We start from the raw sequence: 26,223 nt of genomic DNA on the forward strand, positions 1-26,223 counted from the left end.
CATGCAGTGGATCCAAATTCAAAAATTGGTTCCTATAAAAAAGGGAGGGAGGTAAAAGAAAGAAAAAAAAATGTACAAGAGACATACCTTCGTTGGAGGTTGATGGTTCCTCAAGTGGTTGGAGTTAGTTGCAGCAAGAGAAGAAGTTACATCATAGTGAAGAAGCTCGCTCTCGAGTTCAACAGTCGTTGTTCCTCCATGGTGGAAGGGCTAGCTTAGTTTGGGTTTGATTATTTGTGTTTTAGTAAAAGGGTAAGATAGTGACTCCAGCTTTAGAGTTAACTCCATTAGATAGCAGGGGAGGTAAGTGTAATAGTCCTAGTATGGGGGATGATCTTAATAATAGGATAAACCTCAGCGGTGAGACTAAAATTTTCCTTTATCAAAAGGTGTTGTGATATGTATACTTGGACTGGGAAACGGTTCAAGCAACTCCCAATGGTGAAGATTGAATAAAGATTTAATTTGTGTATCTAGCTATAGTTTGTATAGATCAATATAAAGAAGCAAGTTCATATCGACTCCATTTGGTTGTAAGGGGAATTTAAAGGAAGGGGAAGTAAAACTTTCATACTTAAAAAAGAAATGTTTGTAATCATTATCCCATATGTGATCAAATGTGATTGTATAAACTGTTAGATTTTTTTAACCATATTTAGTAATGATACATTTAATATTTAATTTTTATTTTACATGTTATAACAAAGGGTTTTGGATGGAAAATAAAGTGAAATTTTATCAAAAAATGAAAAAACAAAAAACAAAAAAACAAAAAAACAAAACAAAACAAAACAGCTATGAAATACTTTGAAGTTAGCCATATAGTCACATAGGGGATAATTGTTACATATATTTCTCTTTTACGTATGAAAATTTTACTTCCTTTCCCTTTAATTCCTCTTGCAACCGCAGATACCCATCATTGAAACCAATTTTCCTAAAAAATTAATAAGAATAATCCCATAATTGATCAAGGGAAAGTACGTAGAACCGAAAATTAAGGCTGTAGCTAGCCAAAAATATTGAATATAGAACACCGCAGCTTCAGGCATCAACTGAGTAAGAGGTGGCGGCAGAGTGGACAAGATCGATGGAGGGAGAGCCAAGTGGAGATACAAGACGAGTGGAAGACGTGGCCGCATGGCATCTGCTTGGCTGCTTCTTCTTCTTCTTGTGCGCCTTCTGTTGCGGCTAATTGCGGTTGCTGGGGGTGATTGTGGTGGATTAATTCTTCCATGCAAACGGGACAAAAATTATCAGTTGAGGCGGAGACGACAACAACGGTGGGCATATTGGATATCAGAGACTCATATGACTCCATTCCATCAGTACATAAGGAGATCTCCTCCACTGCCAACTCGGGCGGGACAAGAGCTCGATCCAGGTCGAAGATATCATCCATCTCCATCGGATGCTGATGCTCCCCATCCCCAGTACTCCACATTCTCTCCTCAGACTTCCATGTTGCTTTCCACGCCATGCAATATGAATATAAGATGAAATTTGCAGAGGATATACAGAGATGACTCAGAGATCTAGAGAGAGAGAGAGAGAGAGAGAGAGAAAGAAGTGTTTGACAGTTGACAACCTCAATAGATACTGGTTGATAAGTTTGGTCTCTCTATTTATAGGAACTCCAAATTTAAGGCTTAAGGCTTTCAACATTGTTGGGTTTGGGACAAGAGCGCTTGGCAACATGGCAACGTGGCAACTTGGCAACTTGGCAACTTGGTATGTTGTAATTCAAAAACCTTGTTCTAACCGCCGCCACAGAAGCAGTCAAAAAGCAACAAAATTTTTTCCTATCATAATAAATATTTCTGAAACCATATCAATCAATGTAACACGCTCCCCGCCCACACGGTGTCAACTCTCCTTCAGGGAGCTTTTCTAATTAATTAAGTAAATTCAAAGCGTTTCCGCTTCTTTTGCTACTTCCAAGGGCCAAGAGTTTCAACTTTCAATCTATAAAATAAGTGAAGAAAAAGTGAGATTGATTCTTTGTGTCTTCTTACTTATTCTCCACTTCAGCCAACCGGGCCACTTAGCTCGTGTCTCACAGCCTTTGAAATCAAACGTAGGTCGTAAGGCTCGCGCTTGGAAACTTCAGTCTGGAATTACATTGCGAGTCTCTCGCACGCGAAGCACAGACACCATTAACGACCATTTCCATCATCATCATCATCATAATAGAAGACCCGACACAATTAATGGGGCCCAAATCTCATGTAGGAGAGAATGCAATTCTGTAGTTGATTCCTTAGCTAGGATGGTCAGGTCTGATTCGAGCAGAATGGTTTGACCTGCTTTTGCTCTTGGGTTGATGAAATCATGTAATTCGACAACTACGAACTTTGATTGCTCTCTTAATTAAAAGATTGTTTAAGAAAATGAAGGTACATTGATGGTATGGGAAACTTTTTCCCAAATATTAATTAGTTAGATACAAGTTTGACAAATATGTTGTTCACAAAGCTTGAGTGTTTACCAAATTTCTATGGGCGCAATGTTCTATATACAGATAGGAGACAAGCTTTTTTTTTTTAGGTGAATGAAAATATATTAAAGAAAAGAAAAAAAGAAATACAAAGTCAAGTCATAGACTATGTGGAAACGCAACCCTAAAACGATGCAGCAAATAATGGAAAAACAAGAACAAGCAATACACACAGATTTACGAGGCACGGCAAGATTGCCGACGTCCTCGGTGAGATGAGATCTTGTTTCACTATCAGTGGAAAATAGGGTTACAACACTCGTCCATCACACCTCTCAGTATTGCTTGCATCACGGAAAAAGAAATCATCGATATGAATATATAGCAAAAAACCCTAATTCGGAAAATACAAAACTGTCCTCAAATAAAAAATTTGAGCGGGGGACTGTGCCCCCTACATCCCTGCTTTGCAGGGGGCCTCCTGTCCCCTTGCAATCCCCACGGCCCACTAACCGGCTAGTGGGACCACAGTCCTTCCTATCGAGGCACTGCACCAATACTCTCTGGATTAAACTGTGATGGAATACAAGACATCGTACACCAACAGGCTATCTAAAGGCCAAGGCCCAAACAAATGAAGAACCAAGGGGAGGGGACAAATCAACCATCAAGGGGGATACAAGAAAATTAGGGGTGGGGCCAAATTACATGCCAAGAAAAGAATGGAACACTAAAAAACGGGGAGGGGAGAAACAAAAGAAAATAGGTTTCATCAAAATTAGGGGGAGGGAGAGACAAGTGGAAGATCCCAAGCCAAAGCAAGGTGCTTATTTCTAAAAGAATCTGCGCATCTAAAGCACCTATAAAGGATTTTATTCCTCACCTCAAAGATGATAGCATTCCATATTTGATCAATAGAATGGGAAGAGGATGTCTATCTCCTTGTATTTCTTTCTCACCAAATATGGCGAATTGCTACACAAAAAGCCAACTTACCTACAATATCACAAGAAGTTTTGCCACTGAATTCTTTTAGGATCAATCTCCATTTCCTGTCAAAAGAAATGATAACTCTAGGAAGGGGCCAACATTTCCTCAGGATTCCATTTCAAACCGGCTTGGAAAAGGGACAAGGAAAAAAAGAAAAAAGAAAAGATGATCCACATTTTCCATGGAGTTCCTATAAAGGTAGCAATTGGGAATAGATATATTTCATTGAAGAAGAAAATCCTGTGTGGGGAGGGATTTACTCATAGCCCTCTAAGCAGTAAAAGAATGCCTAGGGCTGGAAGAACTAAACCAAATAGACCTAAACCATGGAATAATAGGAGCTCTAAGGTGCACCAGATTCCAAGCAGTAGAACTGGTGAATTTATTAACAGACTTATCACATTGAACTAAATCCCCACTGCCCCTAGGCCTAAAGCGGATATTAGCAGGCTTATTCTAAACCTCCATAAGAGAGATAATTACTAGGGTCAAGAAGCCTATTCTCGTTTCTCAAGATGGAGGAAACTTTAGCAAACCTATTCAAACCATCATCATATCTTAAGGACACCATCAGGTTATCAATTGTTAAGCCAAAGAAATGTGTTAGAATCATTTATCAATAGAAGATTGAATTTTCTAGACACATAATGTCTATATTTAAGAATTTTTCTCCAGGCCTAAGAAATATCAAAAGGATAAGGGGCAGTCCAAATGGAGTCAGACTTGAGGTATCTAGAATACACCTAGTCAACCCAAATGCTCTTCTTTATGAGAGACAATATTCTAGATAAGCTTAATAATCCCTAAATTATTATACTCTTACTCTATGAAGGCCAAAACCCCCTTCCCTTTTTGGAAGACAGACCTTAACAAGCTTGTTATAGTAGCAACATGATAGTATAATAATTATAAGGAACAAAGAATGTTATACTAGTAGTTACAGGTACACATATAGACACAACATGTGTGGACGGACAATACTATCCCGCGTGCCCATCCATTAGTTCACATGCTAGCATGTACTTGCACTAGTAAGGTAGCATTATCTTTTCGTAATTATACATACAATAAACAAGGGTCTTAAATTTTTTTTTATAAACACAAAAGTCAATTAATTAGATATTTAGATGAGTAAACAAATCTTTAAGGAAAATTATCTTGTACCACACCTATTTTTAAAATTTATCTGAGATACCACCCTAAAAAATCAAAAATGGAAAACATACCCCTAAAGTCTAACACCGTTAGTTTACAAATACAATTTACCTTTTTGACCCTTAAATAAAATAAGAATAAAGTAGAACATGATGATTTTGAACCCTAGAAAGAAGCCTATGTTTCTCTTTCTTCTCAAACAAGCGACGGCCAATGATTAAGGAGTCTGACGCTTGCAGCAGCCAGCCATTGACGGCCAGTGATTGAGGATATCGATAGTAGCGATTGAAGGTGCAACAGCAATGTAGGAGCTGCAACATCATTGAGGGTGATCATCCAAGGAGGAGCTTCCATTAACCTGTTTAAAAAAAGGGTTTAGGGGTATTAGCAACCACCACCATCAACGTTGAAGTAGCAGCGGCCAAGTGGGGTATTGGAAACTCTCTGTTAAAATTTTGGATTTTACTCTAAATTCAAGAGAATATGGGCAACAAATTTCTCCTTCTCTGCTACGCACCATTACCAGGTTCATTATTTGAGATACCATGAGGGTGCCAGGTTCACCTTCCTCTTGTAATTGAAGATTTCATTAAATGGTTTAGGAACCTGGAAGGAAGTCCAATGCCCTTCACATTTTCTCACATCCTCAATACTAACCCCTTACCATGTAACTAAGGATTTCATTATCTGAGATACCATTACCAGGTTCTTCTCTTGCTTTTCCCATATTTAAAATTCCACCCCTAATTTTGTTACTCTCATGGAATTGTTTTTGTAGGTGAAATATGTCACCATCAAGGAGTGTTTTAATGACTCCAACAACTCCCCGGTTCCTCTAAAATATCGGAACTTAAGGTGTGGATGTCAAAAAAGGGCATCAGTGAGAATTTTGAATCCGTTCGGAACACGAACAAAATATATTATTGTTGCCCAGAGTTCCCAGAAGGAGGTTGTGGATTTTTTTGTTGGTATGAACCCGTGGATGCACCAACTGGATGTAATGTGATCAGAGAAACTGCTCCAACAATTATAGATGCTGGTAATGTTCAGATGGAGCAGATGATGGAAGAATTCAAAAAACTTACTGAAGATATCCACAGTGTGAAGAATGCCCTGAATTTTATGAGTTATGTTATAATAGCTTATCAGTGGTGATTGTCGTATATTTGTATGGATAAGCCAATATGGAAAAATTGTATTTAGGTAGATCATGAGATCATTTTTAATGAAATGAGATTATTTGGATCTAATGATTTTACAAGCGTATGTTTTAAAATCCACAGAAAGCTTACCTATCAAATGGCAAGAAGATCTCAAAAAAAAAAAAGGCTAAATAACATTACAACTCCTCTCAACTTCCATTCAAACTCATAACAATAGGTCCACCTTCATACAAAAGAACCTAAAAAACACATTCAAACTATCCTAACACAACAAGTCCAGCTTCACACATCAAGACCTAAAAAACCCATTCACATGAATATGCTAGCAATTCCAACATCAAACAAAATAATGGTAACTCATTGTTCCACCAAGACTTAAAAAGACAAGTTCTTTCACATCCACACAAAGTATTAAATAGGTTCCAAATAAGACCGAAAAAAGAAAAAAAGGAAACAAGTTCCACCAAGAATTAAAAACCACAAATTCTTTCAAATCCATATAAGGATGATATTACAATCCAAAGTATCACCACCACCAAAAATGACAAATTGCATCAGCACTTAATTTTTTCTTCCACCATCTCCTTTCTTGCTAGCTCTCTTTGCTGCCATCAATGCTGCCTTCTTGGCCATTCTCTCCCTTTGTCTTTCTTTAACACTAGGTTGACTTCCTGTTGTTGTAGCTTGTGATTTGGTTACCATCTGCGAACTTGAAGCCCCACCTAAGTCAACATCAAAATTCTTCCTCTACATATGAAGAAATCATACACATAAACATCCACATGAATTAGTTTACATCCAAACCATAACACAATAATTAAACCAAACACTAAATTGGGCCTCAATAAGTATTTCAAGTCCTTACCTTCAAACCACCTCTTGGTCTGGATTGTTGCTTCTCCTGTTGATCTCCATCTCTCTGGCAAGTCCTCTTATTATGTCCTTTTCTTTTGCATATTTCACATTGAACCATATAACTTTTATTTCTAAGATCTCCAGGTGCATCCTCACTAGGTTCTCTTTTCTTATTTTTTCTAGGTCTACCTGGTAATCTCTTCAATGGTGGAGGCTGCCATACTGCATTGGCATCATTGAAGTAGTCCACATTTTTTAGATTTGGAATAGGATGAATCATCTCCCTATATGACAATAGGTATTTTTCTACGGTGTAAAATGGGTCACAATAGGCTTCAATTCACCTCTTATGAACCTGATGGTTGTTACAGCATGCCTGCAAGGGATTCTTGTTCCATCCCATGCCTTGTAACAACATGTCCTATTCATCAGATGCACAACCATTTTGGACCTCCCATCTATGACCTCAAACTCTTCATTTCCTGATGGAATTGCATTACAAAATCTTGATTCCTCTATGATCATATCCTTCTTCCTTATATTTGGAGTTACCCTGCCCTCCATAGCTGATGCTTTCCTATATCTTTTATCTAGCCTCCTCATCAACTTACATCTAATTTCATCAACCAATGTCAAGATAGGCTTACTTCTCAGCTCTCCAATCCAGTTGTTGAAAGACTCTGTCATACTGTTTGTGACATGATCACTCTTGGCTCTTTTATCAAATGCATGCCGAAACCACATTGAGGTATGATTGTTATTCATCAACCAATCATAAGTTGCCTTGTTCAACCCCTTAATTCTATCCATTGCTTGTTAAAGATGAACTCATTGGATGCTTTACATGCAAGCCAGAATTGTGTCTTCAATAACAATTCTAGGAAGGATGCCTTGAAATTACTGTACAAATATATGTAATAGTTTCTACGATGAGCACTTGGAAATATTTCTGATATAGCATTTGCAAGACCCTATAAAAAACATACAAATGTCCATTATTATAATTGAAATCTAGCTAATACTCTAGCACTAGTCAATAAAGTTGAAGAATCTTACCTTCTGTTTATCAGACATGAAGGTAAGGCCTATGTCACAGTCATCCAACCTTAAGGCAACATCCAAACAATGTAAAAAAAAAAAAAAAAAAATTCCATCTATCCTTGTTCACCACTTCAACAATACTGAATGCAAGCGGATGTATTCCATTGTTCCCATCAACCGAAATTGTAAACAACAATACACCACCATATCTACCCTTTAGATGACATCCATCTAGACCTATAAAGGGTCTACATCCATCCAAAAACCCATTCTTATAAGCTTGAAGGCACATAAATAATCTCTTGGATTGTGGGTTTTTAGTGAAGTCATAGCTCCCATGTTAGTCACGATTTGGTTGTGGACCTAAACGGGCAAGAGAATATCACTGAGGAGAATATTCCATATAGTGAGGTGGCAAGGAAATCCTTGATAGGAGCTGGGGCACAGATGGCTGATAACCCACTGGGCATGGATGACATCGGGTCGACCCAATCGTCTAGCCCAACTAAGGTTGAGTCGCTGGATTCAAAAGAAGAGAATGCCCACAGGGTGGGCGAAAACACCCTCAGGAATGCAGAGGTAGAGGGGTGAATCTCAAATGGTGCATGCTCTGTGACCTCATCGCAAAGTTAATTACAAACTTGGTGGACGTGGGAATGGAAGAGAAAGAAGGGGCGGAAGAGGCAATGGCTGGGAGGGGGCCGAGCACATTGTTTCGGGGATTTCACAATCTCAACTAGAGGGAGGGCGGGTGGTGGTTCACCATTAGGAAGTGGCAAAAATAGATGAGGCTATACTGCGCGCGGAGGAATCGCATGGAAGAATTGGAAATAATTGTAATGAGAAGGAGCAGAATGACAATTCTGCTCATCACTCCTCCTCTGTGTAAGTTTCTCATGAAGGTTTTTTTCTCGAATATCAGAGGAATTAAGAAGGCGGCAGGTAGGAAAGCCTTATGTCATTTTATTAAATAAAAGGAGTCAGACATTATTTGCATTGCGGAACCCATGATAGAAGTAAGTGAGTTTCCAAATTTATTTTTCAATAAGTTGGGATTCAATAGCTTTTTTATTCACAATAGTAGAGCTAGGAAGGTCCGTAACCTATGGATTATTTGGAGGTGAAATTTTGAATTCCCCTACTGTGGTATCTGAGTTAAAATAGCATATCTCGATCTCTTTTTTGTGGGATTCGAAATTTTTTTAAATTTCCTTCATACACGCTAGCAGTTTCAGAGCTAAAAGAAGGGAGTTATGGATGAGATTGAGATTAGTTGCTGATCTTCCTAGCCTTTGATCCCTTGGGCCATCATAGGAGATTTTAATGCGACCTTGTTGTCTCATGAAAAACGGGGCTTGGAAACTTCAATATGGGCTCGGCTGCGGAATTTGAGGCCACGGTGGATGCGTGTGGGATGGCTCAGTTGCCATCTACGAGGAGGAAATTTACTTGGTCCAACAACCGGCGTCAAGGCAATGTCTCTGCAGTTCTAGATAGGTGCTTCTGTAATGAAGAGTGGATCGATTCTTTCCAGGACTGTGCCCAATGGGTCCTACCTAGGATTGCTTCTGACCACACCCCTTTACTACTCAAGTCAAACTTATCTCAATGCCCCAAAAATTGTCCTTTTCGTTTCCATAAGTTCTGGATGGATCCCATGGACTTTGAGAAGGTTGTTACCTCACCGTGGGAGGAGTGGATTTCTGAGAATCTGATCTTGGTGCTAATACAGAAACTCAAGAGATTAAAAGGTGTGCTTTAAGGGTGGGGGAGAGCCTCCTTCCCGAATTTTAACACTGAGCTTGAGGAAGCTAAGAAAAATCTAGCACAGATGCAGTAGAGCATTGATACTAATGGCCTGGATGATCACTTGTTTGCTTTAGAAGCAGATGCAAAAACTGCTTTGATAAAAGCCCTAGATAATCATGAAAAACCTTGGGCTGAAAAGGATAAAGTTAAATGGAAGAAGTAAGGGGATTCAAAATTCTAGGTTCTTCCATTTGTCTGTAAAATAAGAAGACTTAGAAATTCTATTAGATGCCTCAAAAAGCCTGATGGTACACTGGTGGAAGGGCAAGACTAGTTGGGCAATTATATTGCTAGTTCATATGATCAGTTCTATAAAGCGGTCCCTTTACTAGAGCATGTGGAGATTCTTGACTCTATTCCATCGGTCCTGTAGCAAGGTAATATTTATATGCTAGAAGCCTTACCTGGAAATGAAGAAATCAAAAGAGCAGTGTGGGACCTTGACCCTGATATTTCTCCAGGGCCGGACGGTTTTTCTGGAGATTTTTTTAGAAAATGCTGGCATATTGTGGAGAAAGAGGTGTGTAATGCTATGAAATTCTTTTTCAGCACTACCAATATGCCCAATGGTGTGAATAACAACTTCCTGGTCCTCGTCCCTAAGGAGGAGGGAGCTTCTTCTCTAGATAAGTTTCAGCCATTGTGTATGGGAAATTTTTATTGCAAAATTTTATCGAAAGTTATGGCGAGGATACTAGAGAATTTTCTTCCCAGGTTGATCTCTGAAGAACAAGGTGCTTTTTAGAAAGGAAAGCTAATTCATTCTAATATCAATTTTGCATTGGAGCTCGCAAACATGATGTTTGCTTCAACGAAAGGGGGAGGCCTTGGCTTGAAAATAGATATTAGAAAAGCTTATGACACTTTATTGTGGTCTTTTCTGTTTCAGGTATTGCGTCGATTTGGCTTTACAGAGAAGTGGATAGCATGGCTGAACCAAATCTTGATATCCACCAAGATATCGGTGTTAATTAATGGTAGTCCACAAGGTTACATTGGAATGGAGCGAGGGTTGAGGCAAGGGAATCCTATATCTCCCATGCTTTTCATTATTGCAAAAGAAGTGTTGTCCAGAGGTTTGAGACAATCGGTTCAAGAAAAGAAATTTTCCAGGGCACAAGAGGCGCTAAATCCCCTAGTCATATTCTTTTCGCCGATGATATTTTCATCTTCTCCAACGCTTTTATGAGGTATGTAAGGAACCTCAAGGATTTTCTTATAAAGTACCAAGAATTCTCTGGTCAGGTTAATAGCCTTGAAAAGAGCAAGCTTTTTTTGGGGAAAATTCCTCCCTCCAGAAAATAGAGAATTTCTGATACCCTAGGCCTCCCTATGTGCTCCTTCCCCACAAGATATCTAGGGGTGGAAATCTTCAAGGGAAGAGTCAAAAAAGAAATTTTGTTGCCGATTATGGACAAAATAAAAGGGCGGTTGGCGGGATGGAAAGGGAAAGTTGCTGTCTATGGCTGGTAGGGTGGAATTGGTGAAAACAATAATCTCTAGAATGTCAACTCAAAGCTTCTCTATGTACTGGTGGCCTGCGTCCCTAGTGGCGATGCTGGAGAGATGCATAAATAACTTTATCTAGAAAAGCAATGTGGATACTGTTAAGGCTGTTACAGTGAAGTGGGACTCCTTGTGTAAGCCTAAGGATGAGGGGGGCTTAGGTATCAAAAGGATTCGAGACTCTAATAAGGCTATGCTATGCAAGATGGTCTGATGTTTCAAAAATGAGAAGTCCACTGCCTCTACCTTTCTTAGAGCTCCATTTTTTAAAAAGGACGGTAGGTCCCTTAAAAAATATAGCGCCTCTTCCATCTTCTTTGGTATTAGGAAGGTGCGGAATTTTGTGGAGAAGGAGCGGTGGATCATTGGTAATGGTCAACTTGCCAATTTTTGGAAGGACAAATGGTGGGGTCCGAACTCCATTATGGACATTATCTCGCTGGATAGTGGTAATGTCATCTCCACTTTGGCCAAAGTGGGGGATTTTATTAGTGAGGGGGAATGGCGCCTTCCTGAGGTATTTGCTTCCCTTCTTAATGATATATTCAGTCAGATAAAAAAAATCAAAATTCCTATAATACAAATGGAGGATATCAGGGTCTGGCCCCTAACGCCCTCAGGATCCTTTTCTTCGAGCTTGGCTTGGGAGAATATTAGAATGCGTTCCTCTAAGGTGAACTGGTCATCCTTGATTTGGCAGAGAGCCCTTCCCCCAAGGTATTCTCTTTTCGGATGGAGGTTGGTGCATGGTAGAGTTCTTATGGATGATATGGTTTGTCACAAAGAAGTGTGCCTTCCATCCATGTGCAATCTGTGCGGCAAGGCAGAAGAGAGCATGGCTCATGTTTTCCTATAGTGTTCCTTCTCAGTATCTATTTGGAAATAATTCTTAGACTACTTTGAGGTAGTGTGGAGGGATCACCCAAACACCCAGGCACTATTCAAGTGGTGGAAGCACAAAGCGAGAGTTATAAAAATAAAGAAACCGTGGAATCTGGGAATGTTAATCATATTGTACCATATTTGGTGGGAGAGAAATAAGAGAAGGCAAGAAAATAAAGAAAGATTGGCAGGGTATGTATTTCAAAGAATAATGCAGGAGATTTAGCTTTGCTGTGATGGGAAAAGTGAGAAAGTTCGTTCAGTCTCTGATCTGACTTATTGTAAGAAGCTCAGCCTTCTTTCTAGAAATCCTATCTCCTCTCCTCCTCTGGAAGTTCACTGGTGTAAACCTCCTCGGGATTGGATTAAGATTAATGTAGATGGGAGCTCTCTTGGCAATCTAAGAAATGCAGGAGCTAGAGGTGTTCTGAGGAACAGTGAAGGACAGGTCATCGATTCTTACAGTATCTTCTTAGGAGTCAAAGAGATTTATGAGGCTGAATTTGAGGCGGTATTGGAGGGCATCTTGCTGGCAAGAGATCACAATGCCAAGGATGTGTGGATTGAGTCAGACTCGGCCTTAGCGGTTTTAGCTATCCAGAGGAGGCAGATCCCTTGGTTTGCTCTACAAAAATGGAGGTCTTCAATTTCCTTTCTAGAGTTTGTGCATTGGAAGATCTCGCATTGTTTTCGTGAAGCTAATTTGGCTGCAGACTACCTGGCCAAGAAGGCATCTAAATCTGGCATCACTGAATTCTCGATGGTTTTTCCGAATCATATTATGTCGGAGATTGTCTCTGATGATACGGACAGGCATCGCTTTTGATTCTACAAACCTCTTGCTTGCTCTCTCTACCGATGGCCATGCCTGTCACACCACATTCCCGGTAGACCCAACAAACCATTAGGAATACCGGCAGTGTGAGTAATACATGTAAAAATCTTACAACCTACCTAGATCTCTGATAGCAGTACCTTAACATTTTCACAGTCTCACACCACGAACCAACATAAACAGCAGAATTAGAGTATAGTAGCGAAATCATAAATACAATGGGGAAACATCTAATGATAATATAATAGCAATAATCGAATTATTCTATTACATTCATCCATGACAAATAACATAATCTCAAAAAAATATATAATCCACAGTTATACCCAAAATATCACAGTATGATGTACAATCTCACGGTGCAGTGTAAGCATAGTGGTCGCAAGCATAGTCCTGATCGTGCTCCTCTGCTTCTAGCATCCACCAGTCGCTCACACCATACTCCAACCCAGAAGATACTGGGTCACCCATCATCGGCACCATGATACCTGCATCATCATCTAAAAAGGGTGTATACATGGGGTGAGCTTTCCAACTCGCTCAGTGAGGGGTGGGGTCAACCACATCCAAGCAAGATAATAACAGTAAAAATTTATGATGTATGATTGCGAAAATTAAACACATAGTCCATGATGTTCGCGATGCAGTTCATTTATTTATTACCCACCTAACAATACAAACTAAGTTGAGTAAATGCTACTACGACGCATTAAGCTGTATCCTTCATCTCAAAAACGACATCGACTACGTAAGGATACAAACCCTAGCCGTGATTAGAAGCCTGTCGGTCCCCATATGGGTCCATGGGTCACCCAGAAAATCCCTGATAACCCCCTCCTGGCAGTGGCACCGGTAACACATTGGCCACACTGGACAGGTTCCCGCCTCTGACAATAATCATATCAGACCGCAGGAGTGACACTTCGGAAAGGCACATCAAACATACCACAATGGGTTATCCAACACCTCAACCCCTGTTGGAAAGGGTGCGTAGCATAGGGAGTGATACCTAACCATATATATACTACATGCCTTCATAATGATACAGTTAGTATGGATTATACGATACCAGAGAGATCTTGGCCACAAATTGTAACCCACGACCAGTTACCTAATCTAGCATGCAAATAGCAGTTGAGTATAGACTACACAACACCGGCAAGACCTCATCCATGAAGCGCATCCATTTCCAAATGCAGTCCCAGGGTACACGATACCAGTGAGACCTTAGCTATAAAGTATAACTCGTGACTACAACTAACTCTAATGCACATAATCAATGCATGAATGCAACATACATACGAAAATCACGGCACCGATACCACCTCGGCCACGTCGGATTCCATTATGGTACCAGTACCACCTCGACCACACCGGATCCCGTCATACATTTCCATACAATTCATATCAAAATCGTAAATGGCAAATATAACTTATCATCATCGCATTTGAGAAATTACAATTAAACATATAATTCTAAGCATGTGAGCAATTTAATAATAATAAACATTCAAAAAATAAACACAGTCCAACCCTCACCTATTTTACAATCGGGTTTGTTCGGGCTCAAGTACGACCACTGATTGATTAATTTAATTCTGGCTTCGGGGCACGTGTGCATCACTGTCCTAGACACGAAGAGAATCGTACATCAGTATGCATCGAAAAAGTTGGGAGGAACCCACACGGGTCACCCCCACAGGGTACAAACACTGTTCCTAAGTGACAGTACTATCACCAAAAACAGCCACCAGAAACAGAACATTTCCACTAGAAATATTAGTCCTGTTTCTGGTGGAGGTGACAGAGAGCACATAAGGCTCCATGTCCACAGGAAATATGCCACTAGAAACAGACCCAGTGAATCCGGTGGGAAATTTTCGATGGTGGTTTCAGGCAGTCCAACTATTTTGGGGCTTTTCAACTCGAGCCCGATCATCGGGATTTATTCCATGGAGTTTACAGGTGAAGTTCCTAGCATCATTCTAAGACAAGAAAATTTCAATTCCACTGAGCTGTTTGGGAGATAGGTCGATCAAAACCCTAGTTGGTCTTTTGGTATTACATGTTTCCAGAGCTCACTAGCCTTTGTTCGAGCTCGACAACAACATCAGGAGGGTAGAACACTCATTCTACAACCTTAACATAGTTTGTACATCAATATTCCATCCATACCTAGCCCTACTTAGGTCGAAATGAAGAGAGAGAGTGGTATAGGAGGTCGTACTTACCTCCGACAATGATTCTGACAACAAGGCGGCAGTTGGCACCAAGGTAGGCCTCCAACCCCTTCTTCCTCTTTTTATTCTTTCCTCTCCTCTTTCTCCCCTCTCCTATGTTGGGCATAAGGGAAATGAGGAAATGAATCCTCATTTCCCAACTTATAACTTAAGTGGGCCTTAGGGTTTATTTGGTTTGGACCTCTTTTGAACCAATCAGGTTAAATGAATTTTGAGGCACGAGAACCCACACATTTAGGTCCATAAAGTGCCCACATCACAAGGAAGGTGTGGAGGATTATTTGGGATCATCCAGAGTCATTTACGATGTGAGTGGTGGGAATCACGGGCATCGAAACCTCAACAACAGCCCGTCAACCCACTGAAAACAAGCACCAGATCCAGGCCTAGGCTACTTTTGGTGGCTTGTTTCCGATGGTCAAGACAACTTGTTGTCCCAGGGCTGGTCTCTCATGGGTGGTTGCCCTCAGACATGCTCAAGGCTTTTCGACAATTTTGATGCATGCCAAAAATCAAGTGTGGGGAGTCGGGTCACTTACTGTCTGGGATCAAAAGGTATGAATCCCCTTCAGTTAGATAAACATGTGATGCACGAACATGTGAGGTCATCCCTACCCCTTTGGCAATATACAATCGTGAGCCAAAATCCAATCGTACTTCCGATCTCCGATCCGAGGCCTGTCACAAAAATTTCAAATTAGACTGGATTAGGGCATGGGTGTAACATCCCCCCACCTTACAAGAATTTCATCCTCGAAATTGAATATACCTGGAAAATCAAACAATCCAGGGTATTGCTTCATCATTTCATCTTCTCGCTCCCAGGATGCTTCTTGTTTGGGGTGGTTTATCCATTTTACTTTGACAAAGGAAATAGTGCAATTGCGAAGAACATGGTGCTTTTGATCAACGATCTTCTCCTGATACTCCATGTAGGAAAAATCCTCATCCAACTCATGGGGTATGTAAGTCAAGATGTGAGTGGGGTCAAGAATGTACTTCCTCAATATAGAAACATGGAAGACATCATGTATACCCTCCAACCCTGGTGGTAAAGCTATCCAGTAAGCTACCAGTCTAATCCTCTCCAATACATCATACGGTCTCATAAACCTTGGACTAAGCTTTCCCTTCTTGCCGAACCACATCACCCCTTTAATTGGGGAGATCCGTAAGAACACTTTGTCTCCAACACCAAACTCTAGATGCTTCCTCCTAACATCTGCGTAGTTTTTTTGCCTAGACTGAGCTACCTTGATCCTTTCTCTGATCACATTCACCTTCTCTTTAGTAGCCTATATAAAGTCTAGACCCAAAATATGCCGCTCACCAACCTCATCCCAGTAAAGTGGAGTTCGGCACTTCCTGCCATATGGTGCCTTGAATGGGGACATTCCGATGGTGGCCTAATAACTATTGTTGTAAGAGAACTCAATAAGGAAAATGTGTTCACCCCAACTATAACTCATATCTAAGGCACATGCTCGGAGGAGGTCCTCTAATGTCTGAATAGTCCTCTCCGATTGACCATCAGTCTGAGGGTGAAAGGCAGTGCTGAAAGTCAACTGTGTGTCCATAGCCTTCTGCACACATGTCCAAAACTTGGAAGTGAACCTAGGATCTTGATCAGAGATGATACTAACTGGTACACCATGCAACCTGATATTGTTATCGACATATAACTTGGCCAACTTGTCCATAGAAAATGTGATCTTGATTGGGATAAAGTGAGTTGCCATAGTCAAGCAGTCCACAACTACCCAAATGGCATCCATACCCTTCTGTATACGGGGTAGGCCTGTGACGAAGTCCATGGTAATATTCTCCCATATCCACTCTGGAATAGGCAGGGACTGTAATAACCCATGAGGCCTCTATCTCTCAGCCTTGACTTGCTGGCATGAGAGGCATCTAAACACATACGTGGCCACATCATTTTTCATTCCTTTCCACTAGTAGGAGCCTTTGAGGTCCTTGTACATTTTAGTGCTGCCGAGGTGAATGTAGTATGGAGAGCTATGTTCCTCTCTCAAAACTATGTCTCTCAAATTACCATCACTAGGCACACACAACCACCTTTTGAACTTGAGAATCCCGCTCTCAGTTATAGAGAAATCCGGGTCCTTTTAGGTTCCTTCCTGGCATTCTACTATCAGCTTCTATAACTCTGCATCAGTAACCTAAGCTGAAGTGATCCTATCCACCAGACTAGGTTACACCACCAATGCAGATAGTGACAAGGTGACACCCTCTACTAATAGCTCCAAGTCTAGTTTCCTGGCCTCGTCTAGGAGATACTCATTGGTGGTCCGTGATGCAAGAGTCAGTGACTAGGATTTTCGACTAAGTGCATTGGCTATCACATTGGCCTTTCCTGGGTGATAGTGGATAGTACAGTCATAATGCTTCATCAGCTCTAACCAACACCTCTGTCTAATATTGAGCTCTTTTGGGGTGAAGAAGTACTTGAGGCTCTTATAGTCACTGAAGATCTCACTCTTCTCACCATACAGGTAGTGTCTTTAGATTTACAGTGCAAAAAACACAGCTACCAACTCCAAATCATGGGTGGGGTAGTTCTTCTCATAATCCTTCAACTGAGGAGATGCATAAGCAATGACTTTCTCATGCTGCATCAATACACAACCCAATCCCAGCATAGAGGCACCACTATAAAAAACCATACAACCTGTACCGGTCGAGATAGTTAAAACTAGAGCTGATACCATATTTTGCCTTAACTCCTTGAGGCTCTTCTCACAAGCATCAAACCACTCAAATTTTACACCCTTTCATGTGAGTCGGGTCATCGGAGTAGCAATACGAGAGAAATTCTTGATAAATCTCATGTAGTATCCGGCCAATCCCAGAAAACTACGTATGTCTACTACACTCTTGGGAGTCTCCCATTTAAAAACTGCCTTCACCTTGCCTGGATCAACCTCTATACCCTTGTCTGAAATAATGTGGCTTAGGAATGCCACCTGCGATTGCCAAAACTAGCACTTGCTGAATTTGACATAGAGTTGCTTCTCCCTTAGCCGTTGCAGTACTAACCTCTGGTGAATAGCATGTTCCTCCACACTCCTGGAGTAGACCAAAATGTCATCGATGAATACAATCACAAACTTGTCTGAGACATCCTGGAATACCCAGTTCATCAAATCCATAAATGCAGCTGGTGTATTGGTCAAACAAATGACATCACCAAGAATTCATAATGTCCATACCTTGATCTAAAGGCTATCTTACTGACATCACTATCCTTGATCTTGAGCTGGTGGTAGCCCGATCTGAGGTCAATCTTGGAAAATACCTTTGCACCCGGCAACTGATCGAATAAATCGTCTATCCTTGGCTAGGGATATCGGTTCTTGATGGTTAGTTCATTATGCTCCTGGTAATCAATGCACAATCTCATACTTCTGTCTTTCTTCTTGATGAACAATACCGGTGCTCCCCATGGGGATACATTAGGTCTAAAGAATCCCTTCTTCAGAAGGTCTTGAAGTTGCTGCTGTAATTTCTTTAATTCTGTGGGGGCCATGCGGTAAGGGGCTTTTGACACTGGTGCCGAGCTGGGGAGTAGGTCTATAGCAAACTCTGTCTCTCGATCTGGGGGTAAATTTATCAAGTCATCTGGGAATATTTCAAGAAATTCCCTCACCACATCAAGCTCGATCAATGGCCTAATCTTTGTCTCAGTATCCATCACGAATGTTAAGTAGCCTTGACATCCCTTATCCAGTAGCTTCTTCATCTGGATCGCGGATATGATACTCTTCTTGGCTTTCTAGGGCTTATCCTTTTGGAATACAAACTCATTATCATCACCAGTTCTGAAAATGGTAGTCTTCTCTGCACATAGCACGTTGGCTTTGTATGTGGACAACCGGTCCATTCCTAATATCACATCGAAGTCAATCACATCTAACTCGATCACGTGAGCATTCAACTTATGATCACCTATGGTCACTAGGTAAGGCTCATAAACATAGTTTAAACCCACCACACTGGTACTCACAGCCAAACATTGAGTCAGCCCTTAGGTGAAATTCTCATCTTCTTCGCAAATACCAGTGACACGAATGAATGCGAGGCTCCTGAGTCAAATAACACATGTGTAGGCAATAATGATATTAATAATGTACCTCTCACTACACCGAGTGTAGCCTCAACATCTTCTGTAGTCATAGCAAACACTCTGCCCTGTGGTCTCTGGCCCTGTAGGGGCTATGCTGGTGTAAGGGTTGAATATGTCTGCTAGGGCCTAGCTGGCATAGTATAGGGTGCATCATCTGGCCTCCGGTGGGGGTATGTCCTCGCCATGTGGCCCGGCTGATCACTATGAAAGCATCTCGGGCTTTACCCCGTAGACTGAGACACAACACTAAATCGGGAGGACTGAGAAGTCTGACTAGCTTCAGGCTTTCTGAACTGCACTGAAGTTGGATTGCCATAGGGCACTCGAAAAGGTTTGCTACCTCCCCTAGAATCAGTAGGTCCCATTGGCCTCTTTCCCATTCCTTGCTGAGACGTGCAGTTATCCCTATTCCGGTCTTCAATAGACTTTGCCACTTAGACCACCTTAGCATAGGTTTACAGTTTCAACCCCACAATGGTTGACCCAATACCTAGCCGTAACCCTTTCTCAAACTTCTTCACCTTGGCTCTATCACCTCTAAGATGCTCAGGAACAAAATGGAATAGCTCCTCAAAGCATTGCTAATACTCAAGCACAGACCGGGAACCTTGAACCAACTGAGAGAACTCACTCTCTCTCCTATCTCGAAAGCTTTTCAAAAAATAGTTCTCAAAGAAGGCCCCTTTGAAGTCTGCCCAAGTAGGATTCAGGTTACTTGCCCTCAGAATAGGCTTGGTGGCACTCCACCAATCATCCGCTTCATTCTATAACTGATAGCCCGCACATAAAATTTTTTGCTCATTAGTGCAGCCCATCAGTCTAAAAACCTTCTCCATCCCACCAATCCATCATGATGGGTATGACAGGTCTTGGCCCACCTGGAGTAGCATGGGGGCCTAAGCCGTTGAAACTTCTCCATCATTTTTGTCAAGTCTGTCCAGCCCTCCACATGGGCTTGAGCTTGTTCCGGCATCAGGTCTTGCACATGCCCATGCACTTGTGCCCCACCAGATGTTTGAAGGGTAGCCGATCCAGTAGGTACTGGAATGGGTGCCAGTGGAGTAGGAGGTGCGGGCGGGGCATTACGGCTTCCATTACCACTTGGATTCTATTATCAATCCCGGCCATAAACTGGTTTTGTCTTTCTTCCACTTCCTGCATCATGTTATTTATGATGGATGCCACATCCTGGGCTGTAAGAACAGCCAGAGCTGGAGATGCATTGTGGGGTCTATCCCGATTCCGTGTAGGGGAAGCGAGAGGAGACAGGTGTGATTGGGATCGGGATCGGGTGTTTCAACGTGACATGATTCCTGTGAAGGAATCCGATTAGTACACATGCATAAACAAGGTTGTATGTAATTGGAAAACATGCATGCATAGTGGGTCCCACATGTATACAATAGGAAAAATTAGGGTTACGGCATGCATAAGTGGGGTCCACACGTATTAAGATCCAATCGCACACATATCCCAAAGGGGTACCCCATTAAAGTAACCAAATAAAATCTTAGATTTTGAAAATAAAAATGATTTATTTTTCCAAAAAGTCCACCGGAAATAGGGGGTTCATATCACCGAAAATATGGTTTAATTCACAAGAAATATTAGTTATTATTTTCAGTGAAACAAACAAAGAGCTCAATTGGACTTTTTATTTCATTGAAAATAGACACCAGATTTATGTCCAATGTTTCCAGTGGGTTGTTTTCGGTGGATTCAATATGTTTATATATAGGCTCGGGTCTTGGTTCTTTTACACAAAACCCTATTTGCTCTTGTGGGAAAGGTGTGGAAAGGGCCAAGAAGTATTTTTCTACCTAATCCCTACCTTCCTCTCTCTATTTTGTGATTGATCAATGCCGCATTCGCATCCAAGGTATGTTTCTCATCTCTGTAACCTAGTTTTTGTGATTTTATTCTCTGTGAGTTTTTCATTCAGCCATTTAACTAGGTTTCCATTTCAAATCCTTAGGAATCATCTTGCAATGATGTCTGGATGTCGTGTAAGTACTCGACATGCTCTTATACAAGAGGAGCAAGACGTCGCCGATCAGTTCAACCCAGTCCTGTTCTGCTCTGTGGTTGAGCAAGACCATTGGGAATTCTTTGAGTGCCGCAATGTAGACCCAGGAATCTATATGAGGACCAATGAATTCCGTGCATTCCATCTTCGTCAACGGTTTGATGAGATCGGGTGGTACCATATCCTGAAACCCAACAGATACTACTACCCTACATTGGTCAGGCTATTCTACTCCAACATGGAATGCGTGAACCAGGGTACTGAAGAGATGTGGATCGCCTCCTATGTAAAGGGGGTGGAAATCTCCTTTGACATGGGGCAGCTGGCCAATATTTTGATGATCAGCAATACAGGTGATCTATTGTACTGCCCACCTCGGACTCTAGCCTATAACTTCCAGAGTCCCGATACCCTTCAAGAGGTAGACAATATGCTGACTAAGGAGGCCAGTGTATGGGATCACATAGTCAACTACCTTGCCACTCCGAAGGTTGTCTGTCGGGCAGTCCAGCTGAATGTCCTCCCCACCTGTGGGCACTACGATGAGATATCCGTATTGCATGCCTATGTGACTTGCTGCATGTAATGGGGGTGCAGATACGTCTTCCTTACCTCCTAATATGGACTATGGTAATTCACACTTGGGTGAAGAGGTCATAGACTTCAACCAAGATTCTCTGAGGAAGATGACCATAGATCTACAGGAGGTGACTCCTATCCTAGGAGAGGGTCAGCAACCTATGGAGGTGGAGGGTGGCAGTGACGGTGATGTTGGTGGTGCAGGAGGAGAAGCTGTCGGGGTTGGTGGGGTCCACCACCTGATCCCCAGGCTATAGGTTCAATAGCGGCTTCTACATCTCAGAGTACTAAGGGTGTGAGGCCTTACGGTCTCAATGATGTTATGGCCCGTCTAGATACCACTATGTCACTAATGAGGAGCATAGATGGCCACCTCGAGAGCATGGACAAGACCTATTGTCTTATGGACAATAGAGGGGCCTCCTTACAGGCACAGATGCAGGCGATGGTCTTCCATCTCGGCATTCTGGTGCCTCCTCCAAGAACACATGGTCTGAACCAGGCTCAAGGCCAAGGACAGAACCAGCAGTAGCAATAGCAAGAGTAGTGGCATATTTGCCACTATAGCTTTTAGGATTTCCCTTTTCATGTTCTTATTTGAGTTTGATGTTTTTAGGTTTAGTTGAATTTTTACATTATGTCATTTGCTTCAGTTGTTTTATTTCCTAGACTTAGGCTAGTTAGGATTTTTCGGCTTTTAGTACTTCATTTTTCTTATGAAAGTGTAAGTTGTGTATTCAAATTCTCTATTATAATGAAATGGCTTTAACACCTATAATTGTCTCCTAATTTTGCAAATTTCTATTATTATTGTCTTGAGATTTTTGTTTAATCCTAATTTCCCCAAAATCATAGTTTGGCTGAGATTGTGAGCTAAGGCAGAGCATCGCGTTCTGATACCATAGCTGTCACACCCCATTCCCGATAGACCCAACTTGCCATTAGGAATACCGGCGATGTGAGTAAGACACGTACTTATCTTACAACCAACCAGGATCTCTGATAGCACTACCTTAACATTTTTACAGTCTCACCCCATGAACCAACATAAATAGCAGAATCAGTGTATAGTAGCGGAATCATAAATACAACGGGGAAACATCTAATGATAATATAATAGCAACAATCAAATTATTCTGTTACAGTTATACATGAAATATAACATAATCTCAAAACAATATACAATCCACAGTTATACCCAAAATATCACAGTATGATGTACAATTGCACGGTACGGCATAAGCATAGTGATCGTAAGCACAGTCCTGATCGTGCTCCTCCGCTTCTAGCATCCACCAGTCCTCACAGCATACTCCGACCCAAAAGATATTGGGTCACCCGCCATCGGCACCATGGTACCTGCATCATCATCTAAAAAGGGGTGTATACGTGGGTGAGCTTTCCAACTCGCTCAGTGAGGGGTGGGGTCAAGCACATCCAAACAAGACAATAGCAGTAAAAATTTATGATACAAGATTGCGAAAAGTAAACATATAGTCCATGATGCTCGTGATGCAGTTCATTTATTTATTACCCACCTAACAATACAAACTAAGTCTGGTAAATGCTACTACGACGCATTAGGTTGTATCTCTCATCTAGGAAACGACATTGACTATGCAAGGATACAAACCCTAACCGTGATTAGAAGCCTGCTGATCCCCGTATGTGTCTATGGGTCACCCAGCAAACCCCTGATAACCCCTTCCTGGTAATCACGGCACCAGTAACACATCGGCTATGCCAGACAGGTTCCCGCCTTCGATAACAATCACATCATACTGCGGGAGTGGCACTTCGAAAAGGCACATCAAGCATACCACAATGGGTTATCCAACACCTCAACCCCTGTCGGCACGGATGCATAGCATAGGGAGTGATACCTAGCCATATATATACTATATGCCTTCATAATGATACAGTTAGTATGGATTACACGATATCGGAGAGACCTCGATCACAAAGTGTAATCGATCTCCAAACACAATCCCGGGGTACATAATACCAGCGAGACCTTGGCCACAAAGTGTAACCCATGACCGTTTACCTAATCTAGCATGCAAATAGCAACTGAGTATGGACTACGCAACACCTGTAAGAGCTTAGCCACAAAGCGCATCCATTTCCAAGTACAATCCCAGGGTACACGATACCAGTGAGACCTTGGCCACAAAGTGTAACCCGCGACTACAACTAACTCTAATGCACATAATTAATGTATGAATGCAACAAACATACGGAAATCATGGCACTAGTACCACCTTGGCCATGTCGGATTCTATTTCACACACACAACAAAACACACGACGATCACAGTACCAGTACCACCTGAGCCACACCGGATCCTATCATATATTTCCATACAATTCATATCAAAATCGTAAATGGTAAATATAACATATCATCATCGCATTGAGCAATTACAATTAAACATATAATTCCAAGCATGTGAGCACTTTAATAATAATAAACATTCCAAAAATAAACACAGTCCATCCCTCACTTGTTTTACGATCGGGTGTGTTCGGGTTCAAGTACGACCATCGATCGATCAATTCAATTCTGACTTTGGGGCACGTGCACTTCACTGTCCTAGACATAAATAAAATCGTACATCAGTACATGCCAGAAACATCAGGAGGGACCCACACGGGTCACCCCCAAAGGGTATAGACACTGTTTCTAAGTGACAATACTGTCACCAAAAACAGCCACCAGAAACAAGGTATTTCCACTAGAAATATCAGTCCTGTTTTTGGTGGAGAAGATAGAGAGCACATAAGGCTCCATGTCCACTAGAAATATGCCACCAAAAACAGACCCAATAGATCCGGTGGGCTGTTTTCGGTGGTGGTTTAGGGCAGTCCAACTATTTTGGGGCTTTCCAGCTTGGGCTCGATCGTTAGAATTTGTTCCATGGAGTTTGCAGGGGATGTTCCTAGCATCATTCTAAGCCAAGAAAATTATAATTCCACCGAGCCATTTGGGAGATACGTTGATCGAACGATCGAAACCCTAGTTGGTCTTTTGGCATTACATGTTGTCGGAGTTCACCAGGCTTGGTTTGAGCTTACCAACAACACCGGGAGGGCACAACACTCATCCTACAACCTTAACATGGTTTTTACATCAAGATTCCATCCATACCTAGCCCTACAAGTCGAAATGAAGAGAGAGAGTGGTATGGAAGGTTGTACTTACCTCTGGTAATGATTCCGGCAACAAGGCTGCAGCCAGCACCAAGGTAGGCCTCCAACCCCTTCTCCTTCCTCTTCTTCCTCTTTCCTCTCCTCTTTCTCCCATCTCCTATGTTGGGCACAAGGGAAATGAGGAAATGAATCCTTATTTCCCAACTTATAACTTAAGTGGGCCTTAGGGTCTGTTTAGTTTGGACCTCTTTTGAACCAATGGGTTAAAATGAATTTTGGGGCACGAGGACCCACACAATTAGGTCCATAAAGTACCCACATCACAAGGAAGGTGTGGAGGATGATTTGGGATCATCCGGAGTAATTTACGATGTGAATGGCGAGAACCATAGGCTTCGAAACCTCAACAGCAGCCTGTTAACCCATCGAAAATAGGCACCGGATCCAGGCCCAGGTTACTTCCAGTGGTTTGTTTCTGATGGTCTAGATAGCATGTTGTCTTAACAACTTGCTGTCCTAGGGTTGGTCTAGCATGGGTGGTTGCCCTCGAACCTGCTCAAGGCTTTTCGACAATTTTAATGCATACCAAAAATCAAGTGTGGGGAGTTGGGTCACTTACCGTCTGGGATCGAAAGGTATGAATCCCCTCCAGTTAGATAGGCAAGCGATGCACAAATATGTGGGGTCATCTCTACCCCTTCAGCAATGCATAGCCGCGAGCCAAAACCCAATCGTACTTTCGATCTCCGATCCGAGGCCTGTCACAAAAATTTTTAATTAGATCGGATTAAGGCACGGGTGTAACAATGCCGAAGGTGGAGATTGCAAGTTGGCCTAGTGGTCTCGGCTTGTTCCTTTCTTTTCCTAGTATTTTTGTTTTCCTTTCTCTTTAATGAAATTATCCTTTTAGAAAAAATATAATGAAGTCATGTCTCTCATAGGGTACCAGCTTGTACACAGTACCAGGGTTATGCCCTCTTAACAACTAAACAGACTTGGGAAATTTCATATAAGACATGTCATAGCATTCAACAATCTCCCCTCTTGCCAGACTACGAGCTCTGTAGCACTGTAAATTGTGTGCTTCAAAACCATACTTTTGGTGCAATACTGCAATCATGCTCTTAACACTCATGTCTGGCTTTTCCTTAAGCATAGGTCCCAACTTCCTTGCTATCCACTTGTATGTAATGCTCCTATTTTTTGTGGAGGGATTGGAGCATGTATGTGATGGACCTATTGACCTGATCTTGAAATTTGCTTTATCTCTTGTAAGAGATGCATGGATTCTCCAACTGCAACCATCACTTGTACACATAGCAGTAAATCTTGTTCTTTCATTTTTTTTTTTTTGTCCTTAAGATCTCAAACCCTTCTTGTATAACATAATTTTGCAAAACTTTCCTGAAGTG

At 41.6% G+C, this 26,223-nt stretch overlaps 1 protein-coding gene across 1 annotated transcript; it reads right to left on the reverse strand.

Annotated features, from left to right (window-relative positions):
• Nucleotides 1-1,051: 1,051 nt before the first annotated feature.
• LOC122070407 (E3 ubiquitin-protein ligase RNF181-like) lies at nucleotides 1,052-1,480 on the reverse strand. The gene has a single exon (XM_042634545.1). The coding sequence runs from the start codon at nucleotides 1,478-1,480 to the stop codon at nucleotides 1,052-1,054; it is 429 nt and encodes a 142-aa protein (XP_042490479.1).
• Nucleotides 1,481-26,223: the final 24,743 nt, after the last annotated feature.

Source organism: Macadamia integrifolia, unplaced genomic scaffold (genome assembly GCF_013358625.1).
Source record: "Macadamia integrifolia cultivar HAES 741 unplaced genomic scaffold, SCU_Mint_v3 scaffold908, whole genome shotgun sequence".
Taxonomy (NCBI): domain Eukaryota; kingdom Viridiplantae; phylum Streptophyta; class Magnoliopsida; order Proteales; family Proteaceae; genus Macadamia; species Macadamia integrifolia.

Bases quoted from the DNA above. Each gene is read 5' to 3' on its own strand.
- LOC122070407 (XM_042634545.1), bottom strand. From the start codon at position 1,480: ATGGCGTGGAAAGCAACATGGAAGTCTGAGGAGAGAATGTGGAGTACT.